This window comes from Balaenoptera ricei, chromosome 10, assembly GCF_028023285.1.
Source record: "Balaenoptera ricei isolate mBalRic1 chromosome 10, mBalRic1.hap2, whole genome shotgun sequence".
NCBI lineage: Eukaryota > Metazoa > Chordata > Mammalia > Artiodactyla > Balaenopteridae > Balaenoptera > Balaenoptera ricei.
Window position 1 is genome coordinate 38,239,131 of NC_082648.1, and position 12,506 is coordinate 38,251,636.

The 12,506-nt window shown below is 37.4% G+C and overlaps 1 protein-coding gene across 3 annotated transcripts in view; it reads left to right on the forward strand.

Annotated features, from left to right (window-relative positions):
- ANO6 (anoctamin 6) overlaps positions 1–12,506 on the forward strand; it is a 219,584-nt gene that overhangs the window by 114,647 nt on the left and 92,431 nt on the right. For all 3 annotated transcript variants that reach the window (XM_059935720.1, XM_059935718.1, XM_059935719.1), the window contains one exon: positions 6,518–6,646. In XM_059935720.1, coding sequence (XP_059791703.1) covers positions 6,518–6,646 — 129 coding nt within the window. The remainder of the gene's footprint in view (positions 1–6,517; positions 6,647–12,506) is intronic.

Sequence of the window (12,506 nt, forward strand, 5' to 3'; positions counted from 1 at the left end):
GGCAGTACCCATAAAAATGTTAGTGCTCTCTAATTAAAAGGTACAAATGAAAAAAAAAGGTATTTTAACTCTCATGGGGAAAGTGAAAAAGAGTGAAATCCAGTGAGGGAAAGGCACTTTCACACTCTGCTGTTGGAAGTGTTCATTTTTATAAATATTTTGGATGACAGTTTAGCAACATATATATCAAAAAACCTCTAAAAGGGTAGGTCCCTTAAAATCTGCTTCTAGGATTTAGCCTAAGAAAATAGTAATTGAACATGTGCACAGATACATATGTGTAAAGATGCTCCTTGTAGCAGTGTTTATAAAAGCAACAAATTGGAAAGAACTTATATGTTCATCACTGGAGGAACTGTTTGACTAAATGGTATTGCAACTACTAAACATGATGGTGCAGAGCTTTTTCTCAAGCTAGAAAAATGGCTGTGATGGGTGTTTTTAGAACAGTACGTATAGTATGGTATCATTTTAGTGAACGTGCATGTGTGTTTGTGTGTGCGTGAGAGAGAGAGATCCAAAATATTAAGAAGCTCGGCTCATCTCTGGGAGATGGGATTACATATGACTTTTATTTATTCCTTTATACTTCCCTGTATCTTCAGAATTTTTTTTGTATTGAGTGTATATTACTTTTATCATCAGAAAAAAAAAAAAAAGGTATATTTTCCTAAGAAAAAAGCAAACCAAGCTCCTGCTAAATGCAAAGCCTCAGCGGAGAACTCAGGGTGAACAAGACCCGGCCATTGGCCTTCAGAAGCTGATAGTGTGTTTAACAGAGTGGGGAAGGAGACAGTGTGATTTGTACAAATATTATTCTGGGTCACTCCTAAGTTTACCCTGATTGTCACAGAGTCACCAACAAGGGGTGTTCTTGGACTCTCTAACAGACTTGGAATCCTCACTTCTAGATACACCTCCACCTTGAATGAGCAGCTTTTCCACTGCGCTTCTTTCTCGCCAACACATTCTTGAACGCCCCGTCAAAGACACTCGCACGCATATCCCCCAACACGCGATTGGCTGAGCTGACTTCCTGTGCGGCGCCCTTGTGCATCCGTGTACTTCTCCTTATCCCTGGTACTAACGTGTTACTTCCTTTTCTCCCACCCCTGCTTCTCATAATAGTAATCTTTCTACCTTCAGCGTTCAGCCTTCCATGCCTGCAGTTCTTGGCATTTTTCTTTGTACTTTGCATTTTCTCACTATCAAGTGTTCTTACAGGCTGAGGAGGTGATCTGAATAAAAGGAATAAAAATTGATATAGTCTCGGGCTTCCCTGGTGGCGCAGTGGTTGAGAATCTGCCTGCCAATGCAGGGGACACGGGTTCGAGCCCTGGTCCGGGAGGATCCCACATGCCGCGGAGCAACTAGGCCCGTGAGCCACAACTACTGAGCCTGCGCGTCTGGAGCCTGTGCTCCAAGAGAGGCCGCGATAGTGAGAGGCCCGCGCACCGCGATGAAGAGTGGCCCCCGCTCGCCGCAACTAGAGAAAGCCCTCGCACAGAAACAAAGACCCAACACGGCCAAAAATAAATAAATAAATAAATAACATCATCCTCATTAAAAAAAAAAAAAAAAGAATCCTCCTGCCAATGCAAAAAAAAAAAAAAAAAAAAAAATGATGTAGTCTCTGCTATCCCTTGCAGTAATTTTGCGCACTTTGTAAAGAAAAAAATGTTCCGCTATCTCTTACGCCTTGAACCTGCCTGGACTCTGCTACAGTTAGGGAAAACACCAGAATATATCTCATTTATAAATTGCATGGCATATAAATAAATTTTCATTATGTTCTATATTTCATGGGATCTAAATATTTACATAAAGGCTCTTGCCTCTAAACTTTTGTTTCCCTAAAACTTGCGATATACAGGGATTCAAGATTTACTGAAAAATAGAAAATCCTATATTTTCACTTTAGTTTTTTGCTATAATTAAAGTTTTTTTTTTTTTTCTTGTTGTGTTCTTCCTGGAATTAACTACTTTGTTTTGCTAGTCTTAAAGACCGCAGAGAGCCTCATGTGTTTTCCACATTCACATATCAGTTGCTCTTTAATTATGTGAGTGTTTTGATATTGTTTATTTTTCATAGTGTAATTCCTCAGCTATCATTGTTAGACAATAAGACTTTTTGTGTCCTGCTTTCTGTAGAGGTTGAGACCATTAATCCAAATAAGCCTGGAATACTCTCTAATCTCATAGTAAATGACAGCCCTAACAGGGCAGGAATAAACTGTTTGGAAATTCTCTAGAATTTTTTAATCTGATACAATCAGATAATATCACTTGCCGTCTAAGGCAAGTTTCCAACATCCTTACACATAAACGAGAGTTTGAGCAAAGATCCCAAACTGATTGCTTTGTATCCAGATCTTGGACAAATCATTTAAAATTTGCATTTTAAACTCTAGGAGTAGATGCCTCTATTGTGAAATGGGACTTCCAATCTTGATTTTGCAGGGTTTATTTGAGGACGCTTGAGAAGTGTGAGTTTGGGCACATGTTGAGCAGCAAGTTCTTTCCTGGACTCACCAAGTGCTGACGCCAGGGATTCCAGGAGAGTGCTTAGTTAGCTGAGCTGCTCATCTCTAAGTGACCTAAATGCCATGGAGCAGTTCCACCCAGGCAGCTGTTTCCCCAGATCCTCTCCTTCCCTGGCCCTTCTTTCTCCATCCAGAAGACAAGCCTCACCATCATGTAATCATCATGTGACCCTTCATGTACCCCAAGCTCCTGTTCAAGGAAAATCCAGATAACTTATGAGAAGTTTTCCTACCAAGTAATTTCAGTCATCCCTTGGTATTCACAGGGCGGTTACCAAAGTCTTTGGATGCTCAAGTCCCTTGTATAAGATGGTGTAGTATTTGCATATAATGTATACACATCCTCCCATGTCCTTTGATCATCTCTAGATTACTTATACTACCTAGTACAATGTAAAGGCTATGTAAATAGTTGTGAATACAATGTAAATATCATGTGAATAGTTATTGGCACAGGGCAAATTCAAGCTTTGCTTTTTGGAACTTTCTGTAATTTTTTTTTTTTTTTAGTCTGACGTTGGTTGAATCCACAAATTCTGGCAGCGTAATTTTGCTGCTTGCATTTTTATCCTGATTTGGTTAAAAGAGCCCTTTGGGCTCTTTTGTTGAAGGAGATGCCCTACAAATAGAAGGAGGAAAGAAGCCAGCTGAGAGCAGGGAGACCTGGAAAACATCACTTGGGTACATTACACCCAACCTTTCTTACTCCTTCTCTCCTATACTACTCTGCCAGGAGCTTATTTCTCAGACCTCCCCTTGCTCAGACGAAGCACGTCTCTCTTCCCAAGTGTGAAATGTCAAAGCCAACGGTTAAAGACAAAGGTGGTCAGGTCACTCTTCTGCAATGGTTGGCAGCATTGTTTTTGTTTATTTTGATATAATGACAAATGAACATGGATAGTCTTTTTAACCACCGCAGTCTTTAAGTACAGCTCTGGGTCAGATTGCTGCAAATGAGTAAATGGATGCTAAATTGGTGGAATCTAGTGTCCTCGGAACCAGAGAGGGCAATGGCTATGAACAAATAAAACATATTATAGACTCTAAACTGTAATTAGAAATTTACTTGATATTTTTTCCAGGAAGAAAGAAGTATTAACAGCTAGAGACTCTGCTCACTTCCTTGGCATTAAAGACATTTGCCTAAGACCCTCAGGGTAACGATAAGTTACTCTGATGAGTATAAGAATTAATAAGTTTCCTAGTGGGGAAGTCAGTAACCATACGTAAGCTCCAATCTCTAAAATGATTTGACCTGATAAATTTTAAACCATCTCTTAAAGTGTTTTTAAACTTAAGCTGCTGAACAGGAAAGATTGGGTTTCAGGGGTTTTTTGTATTTCATCTTGGTGCCATTTGATTTGGTAGAAAAGACTAAAGATAAAATTTTGAGTAGATTTTGAGAGGTCAGGACTAGAATAATCCATCTGTGAATAATCAGTCATTTTGAAGAAGATTATCAATATTTATCCTAGGAAACTATTAAAACTTCAAAACTTTAGAAGAGGATTTTTTTTGAATTTTTTTTTAGTTTTTTTGTCATTTCAATACCTGTTGGATGAGTCAGGCCTATAGTGGAACTTATAACGGAAAAATCCAGCCTTTTTTTTTTTTTCCAAACAGTACTGTTTTGTTCATAGTTGAGTCTTTTCTATTTGGGCTAGTTGCCTTGTTTGTTAGATATTCTTTCTAGCCCAGCGTTTTGTTTCTCCCCTCTCTTCCCAGTCACCTAGTGGAATGTTTTCTGCCAAGAGATGGGAAACCTGGATTTCACAGCCGTACGAAGTTGGCACTCTTTCCCCCGGCATTGCATTCTAATAATACCATATCAGAGTCTGACCTAGTTATTTCATACAGACAACTCTCGTCAAGCCAGTGGTGTTTTCCTCCAACAAAAGGCCATGGTCTTCTATCATACAGGAGAGACGTGCGTACAGACCAGATTATCTGGGAGCTTGCTGCCAGCCCGTGTGGCTGAGCAAGGGCTGTGTGGGGAGGAATGCCTGGAGCCGTGTGCAGATGTGGTTCTCACTCCAGGCCTCATTCTTCAGAACGTGACTTCAGTGAGCTCCTGTCGGACGCCACCAAAGAAAGGCAGCAGAATGTGGGCTCCAGAGAGCAAGCTGCTTTGTACACGGTTCGGACGTCTGTAATAAGGACCAGGTTTTCGTGACTATATTTCACCTTCCTCCACTTCCCCTCTGCCTCATAGTTTTTTCCTCTCCATACGGTTTTCCTCTAGCAACTGCCCAGGTTGTCACCAATAGTAACATCTTCACTGAAAGGAAGAGAAATTGAAGAGAGGGGCCTCAAAGAACTCCATGGCTGAAATGAAAACGACAGGCCTTAGCATTTTTGTATAGCTTTTTTTAAAATGTATTTTAAAAGTAATTAATTAATTATTTTTAATTGAAATATAGTTGGTTTACGGTGTTATTTTCAAATGTACAGCACAGTGATTCAGTGATATATATATATGTTCTTTTTCAGATTCTTTTCCTTTATAGATTGTTATAAAATACTGAGTAGAGTTCCCTGTGCTATGCAGTAGGTCCTTGTTGGTTATCTATTTTATATATAGTAGTGTGTATATGTTACTCTCAAAGTCCTAATTTATCCCGCCCACCCTTTCCCCTTTGGTAACTGTAAGCCTGTTTTCTGTGTCTTGTCTAGCTTTAAATACTCTTAAAGTTTACTGGTTTTAAAGAGCTGAAATTGGAAATAAAAGAATTGGGTGGTAGCCTCAGCCTGGTACACTCATGTGTCTGTTTTTCTGGCCCCTCAGCACCCTGGCTGGGAAAGGTCTCAGGCCAAGTCACACTGTTTAGCTGCTCTGTGGTGGAAAAGAGGAAAGGAGGGACAAGTATCAGTTTGTATATGTTTAGCAAAAAGATACATCTTCTCAAAAGTGTGAAGAAAATGGGAAACGGGTGGCGGTAAAATAAGGTGATTTGTATAGTACTAACTGATGCTGAATGAAGAGAAGAATTAATCACATTTAATGATTAAGGGGTTCCACCAAATGACTGCAAAATGCAACCTCCCCATGACTTTTAATGGAAAAAAATTGCAAAGTATTACTTATCAGTTAAAAAAATATTCCGATTCTTTTTTTTTTTTTTTTTATTCCGATTCTTAAACGACAACATTCACATAAGCAGTCTGACCAGCTGTGTGAGAAACACAAACTCAGGCCTTTCCTTAGAGCAAATTAAAACAATTCTATCCAAATCCCTAAGGTAATAGAGATTGTTGTAAACTGTATTAGGTCTGTGTTCTGCCATTATGACTTTGTTTTTACGCCATAAGGCTTTTAAGCTTTAAATTAAAGGCTCATTTATTTGTTCTTGTTGCTGGCATTTTTGTTTGTTTTCTTGTTTTTTGCTAGGAGTGAGGGATTATCTTGTGTGGATTTGGGGACAAATACCAATGACCAGTGTATCTTTTGTGTGTATCAAAGCATTTTCTGGCATTTGTTTAAGGTTATAAAATGATACTTTCTATAAAGTGATGGGGTTCAGAGAGAAGTCATGAAAATTCATGAAAAGGTGGCAAAGGTAGGATGAGATTTTCATAAACAGTGCTTTGTCTTAGATTTTTTTCTCTTGTTAAATGAACTTTGGTCCTTCAGATAGGCATCTCTGGTTACTGTGTTCATTTCCAAACTTGATACTCCTTTTGCTCATCCAGGTGGGCATAATTCTGGGATAACTGTGTTACATTCATAATGCTGATACTTTCCCACACATTTGTAGAATAATGCTAACCTGCTCAATTTAAGGACTTTTCACCAAGAACAGACTATGCTTGCAAAGATCATGTGACCATGCCCTCTTGGTCAAGTAACTAGTTATGGATTTATTTCTCTTTCTCTGTAAACATACTGATGTACCTATTAAAGCTAGAAAATAAACACTTATAAATTGGCACTTTTCAAAAAACTATATTAAAATTTATTTTTCTATTCCACACAGGAAGAATTTAATGGAAAATCTGACTCCCTCTTTTTTAATGATGGTCAGCGAAGAATCGACTTTGTTCTAGTGTATGAAGATGAAAGTAGAAAAGAGACCAATAAAAAGGGTTCAAATGAAAAACAAAGGGTAAGTTTTTTATCCTATTTTCTTTTTATTCCTTATAATATTGTGAAATGAAAAAATAAAGTGCTATTTTTATGTAAGCAATAAAGTGAAACTGGTGTTTGAAATATCATACAACAAACATACCTTCATATTTTCTCTATTCATCATTCCCTCAAGGCATGGTAACAGAAAAAAAGTTTTTTTTAACTTTTTAAAGTTTGGAACAGAAACTTCCTCAGGCTCTTAAGCTGAAGGCGGACTTTCTTCAGAGGAATTGCACTTTCTATCTGTAGAAGAGATTTACATTAAAAGCACACTTGGCGATTTGCAGCTAGGTATGAAAGGAAGCTAATGATTAACAATGACAGCAAGTGTAATAACAACCAGCATTCAGGGAGTGCTAACTCTTGGATGGTCTGTGCATTTTGCATGCATTTTCTCATTTAATCCTGAGAACAGTCTATGAGGTGCCTTTTATTTTCATACCATTCTGGATGACAAACTTGATCCATAGGTTAAATGACTGCCCAAGTTCATGGACTCTAGTCTAAGAACTGGTGGAGCTATGGTTCAAACTCTTGTCTTGAATCTCGAACCTGTGCTCTTGGAACCGGACATTCAAATTCTAATTCTGCCACTGTATTATATGAAATAATTCTAGTTGAGGTAACACTAGCCTCGGATTACAGTGGCTTAATAAAATAAAAGTTTACTTATTGCTCGTGTCAAACAAGTGTGGCATCCCTATTTGGCACAATGGTTTGGGGGTACAGGCAGGGCTTTGTTCCTTGCAGTCATTCAGGAACCGAGGCTGACACAGAGGCTTTGCCATTTTCAACAGGTAGTTTCTAAGATCATCCTAAGCATCAATAAATGGTAGATGGGATGAGAGAGAGAATGAAGAAAGTACTCGTGCTTCTCTACCTCTTTGGACTGGAACTGACTATATCAGTTGTGTTCACATTCTATTGGTCAGAACTCTGAAAGGTGGAAAGCATAGTTTCTGGCCGGAGAGCCATTTCTCAGTAGGAACTCCATGCTGTGGACGGGGAACATGAATTTTTGGTGGACAGTGGCTTGTCTTTGCTGCAGCTACCAACTGGCTGTGTGACTTGGATGAATTTTCTTATCAGAATCGTATTTTTTTATTATTTTTGAGATGCCTATTATTTTTACATTTTGACATCTCTGAAATCAGGGTACATCTTAAAAAAGGTGTATCATAATTTCCTTGGCTGCATTTTTTCTTATTGGTACTTAAAATATTGGCTCACTATACAACCAATGACATCTTAGATTTAGGAAAATGGGAATCCCAGTACCTAGTCCAGAGGATTATGGTTAGGATTAAATAAAACAATTAAATTAAATAGATGTTAATTCTTATACCTTCCCTTTTATTTGGGGTTTTCTTTTTTTTTTTTTTTAAAGTCTTTATTGAATTTGTTACAATATTGCTTCTGTTTTATGTTTTGATTTCTTGGCCCTGAGGCATGTGGGATCTTAGTTCCCCGACCAGGGATCGAACCTGCACCATCTACATTGGAAGGCGAAGTCTTAACCACTGGACCACCAGGGAAGTCCCTGGGGTTTTCTTAAATGCACTGGTATGAAAAGGCATCACTCTCCTGTTTTTATATAATTTTATCACTAGAGGAAACTAGCTTACAGTATTTTATCATTTTCCTGTGGACACGAAGGTATCTTCTGTGCAGTCATGGTCACCATCATCAAATATTTATTAGGCATCCATATGCCAATGGAACAGAATTGAGCACTATATAAAGTAAGTTAAACAAACCTAATCCATTAAAGTATAGAGGAAACAGTTCTAGTTTTAGAAAAGAGCTTCTCTGCCGTGGTAAAGGAGTCCTAGAGCCTCTTACATTATTAATAAGGTCTGCATTTGCTTTACACAGAAACGTAGGTCCTGGAGTAACTCTCATAAATCAAGAGAAAAAAAAATCATCATTAATTTTGGCAATTCCTGAACTCATGGCTTGATACACCATGATGTTGGCTTTTATAAGCTGTGCTTTGAAGTGTTTTGAGTCTGTTTATACATATTACTTAATTTAGAATTCAAAGCTCGGCCTTGGAATCACATTTTTATTAATTGGAAAATCATTTGCGCGTTCCATCATACTCCCTGTCAGGACGTATTCAGGATTTAACATAACGCCAAGGAAAGGCAATTTCAAAATTCTTCTTTCTTTGAGAGGGAAAAAAGAAGTATGTCTAAATCATATTGATTTCCTAAAACAACACCAAGGTTGACTTTGCCAGGGGCTGATCTAAAAAGTATTGTTAAATTCTTGTTTAGAGGTGGAGAAAGATAGAACTGATAGGGCTCTGAGTATTCAAAACATAGAAGAGCAAAAGGCTGCATCTGCACATGAGCAAAATAGAAATTATTTTTCTACACTAAACCTCCAAATATCATGTAACTTTGTCTCCTTATATTAGTGAAAATACCTCAGAACTTCACACCTCCCTTTAAAAAGCATAATCCGTTTACGTTTAGATTACACATGAGGATGATCATAAGTTGTTCCAATAATAAGTGTTCGCTTAGCTAGTACTGCTGTCCGTGGCACAGAATCAGTTTGAATGTTTGTTTTTTTTTTTTTTTTACTGCAAGTAACAGGAAAACCAAACTCAAAATGGCTTAAATGCTAAAAGGAAATAATAATTCTCTCACTTAAGAAATAGCCCGGACAAAGGAGCATTTCTGAGTTAGGTAATTTATTGGCTTAATGAGGTCATCAGGAATTGAGGTTCATTTCATCCTTCCGCCCTGCTATCCTCAAATGTTGGCTGTTCTTAAACTGTCTTCACTTTGTTACATGATGTTTGCTGCATTTCCAGACATCCAGAGGCAGAAAGAGGGAATGCCCTTTCTCATGGTCCTTTCGAAGGGGGAAGAAAGCTCCCCTCTTCCTTTTACTGTTGATTGTCTGTCACAGGTCTATTCCTAAACCAACTATGGCAAGATGAATGGAATTACCATCATTAGCATAGACTAATCAAGACTAGTCTTTCCTCTCTTGAATCACCTGATCACCCAGTATCTGACAGACCATCAGGCTTTTCTTAGTAATGAAGAAGGGAGAATGGCTGTTGAATAGGCAGCCAGCAATGTCTGGCACAGCACATGATTAAATACATATAAATAGGTTTGCTCTATGTTGTGAAGAGCAAAAATGTTTTAAATAAAACAAATTCCCATGTATTTCTCGAGCTCTTCCTGCTCAGTTTTGTTAGTCATGCTCTCTTCCATTTCCTTTATCCAAGACTGCTAACCAGTGGCAGAACTGATCTATTCTGAATTTCATTTTGTCTGACACTTGACCTCCCTTCAAACAGATGTGTTTATGACCAAGTAATGGTATAATGCAGATGATGGTAAAGAGGGTAGAAAGGTCTAGATAGCGCAATAACAGTATAAGAAATCCTGAATGTGTTATTATTTATCGATATTTACTTTTTTATCAGCAGAATCCATTCCTAAGAGTTGATGGAAAGTTTATTTCCTTGAAGGTGATGAAAAGTTTATATATGGAAGTATAAGTTTGTATTGTATATCTGACCTTAAGAATTCTTTAGTGGATCTGGCCAGTGGAGACTACAGAATAAGAAATTTTCCCCAAAATGAGTGTTGAATTAAATTATATGCAAACTTTCAAATTATGTGAGACAACTGACTAATTGGTTACAGGTCCTTTGAGCATTTTTCTTTTTTTAATTTGTTTATTTTATTTATTTATTATTTTTGGCTGTGTTGGGTCTTCCTTGCTGCGTGCGGGCTTTCTCTAGTTGCAGCGAGCGGGGGCTGCTCTTCGTTGCGGTGCGTGGGCTTCTCACTGCGCTGGCTTCTCTTGTTGCGGAGCATGGGCTCTAGGCGTGTGGGCTTCAGTGTGGCTCATGAGCTGTAGAGCACAGGCTCAGTAGTTGTGGCGCATGGGCTTAGTTGCTCCACGGCATGTGGGATCTTCCCGGACCAGGGCTCGAACCCCTGTACCCTGCATTGGCAGGCAGATTCTTAACCACTGTGCCACCAGGGAAGCCCCCTTTGAGCTTTTAAAACTGTTATCCATTGTTTTAGATGACTTATCATGAGGCTGGAACTCTACCCAGAAGCTAAATGAGATCTCTTTGCAAATGGTTAAAACTTCATCAAAAAGTTCTAATATGTTGAACACAGTACGTCACTCCATTTATTGAGGTTTTACATACTTTAGTAAAGTTTTATAATAATATCTATGAGGATCTTATACATTTTATTAACTATTATATTAAATTTTTGTTGCTGTTGTCAGACACATTTTAAATTGCAGTTTGTGATTTATTATTGTGTGTGTTAAAAAAGAAGTCTACTGGTTTTTTATAAGTTGTATCTAGTTACCATGATAAACTTTTTAGTTCTAATAGTTTCTAATGCTTGTTTTGAATTTTCTCAGAAGAAGACCATATGTCTACAAGTGACAGTTTTGCTGTACCTTTCTTTATACTTCATTCTTTTTCTTGTCCAAGTGATATGGCTAAGACCTCTTGAATAAAACCAGTAACACATAGTAGTCACCACTGTATTCCTGATTTTGATGCAAATGGTTCTAAAATTTCACCATTAAATATCACATTTACTATAAATTTTTGGTAGTTTTCTTTTAAAAAGTTAAAGGAGTTCCCTTCTAGTCCTAGGTTGCTGTGAGTTTTTATAATTGGGTTTTAAAATTTATCAAATGCTTTTTTTTTTTGTATCAAGGTGATCACACTGCTTTATTTGTCAGTAAGTCTTATGTGCATCAAGTGTATGATTATTTGTGTTTAATAAGATGATAACTAACAGTATAGATAACTCAAACATCATTCACTATTGACTTTAACATGCAATGTATAATTTTTATAGTCATTATTAGCTTCCTGCTTATGCTAGTACTACATTAACATAGTTTATTTATAATTCATTAAAAAGGATTTGAGGTCACTTACAGAATATACCAAAAATATAGATGAGGAAATAAAGGTGACAGAAATGTAAAAGCCAGAAAAATAAAATGAAGCCATGTGTCAAAGTAATAAACAAAATGATTTATTATTAACCATAAGGTCCTGTTCAGAAGTTAAGAGTTCATCTGCAAATTTGCCTCTGAGTTTCCTAGTAGCCAAAGAAAATAGAGGATGTTGTCAATAGCACGGTTTAAAGTTTCAACACAATAAAAACAAAACTGGTTGTTCAAAAGAAATACAATCTTTCTGGTCTAAAGATCCCCCAGAAAGAAATTTGTCCCATGGGGCCTCCTAAAGGGGAAGGCATGATTGAGTCGACTTAATGTTGCCGTACACTCTCCAAATTGAAAAAATAAAGGGATGGCAGAAGGGGATTATGAAGAATCAGAATAATATAAAAAAAATCCTGGTAATGACATATTTGCTACAAATAGTCCATGAAAAATATTAGGCTAGGTTAAGTGATGATGGCAGCCAGTGTTGGGTGGTCTCACCTTCTCAGATAACTTTTGGTAGGTGTTCTGTCTTTTGTTTTCGGTTATGAAATCAGGTTTAGCTTTAAGTCCTTAAAATTTTAGACTAAAGCAGGGAGCTCTTTATATTTTTATCCCCTTCCTTTACACCCTACTTGCTTAAAACTAAGATTGTAGGTTAAAAGGAATAAATTAAATTAGAATCAGCAGTTTCAAATTACAACTACAAGATGTGTTGCTGGTGTAAGCATATTTGGTTTTATTTTTGAGTACTCAGCACAAGAGCAGTGAATCCGAATCTTGATTCTTATTTCCAAAATGGGAAGTGTCCTTGGGCTCAATCCTTAAAAACAGACAAACAAGACAGTGAAATCCTGAAAAGTAAAATCTGATTATCC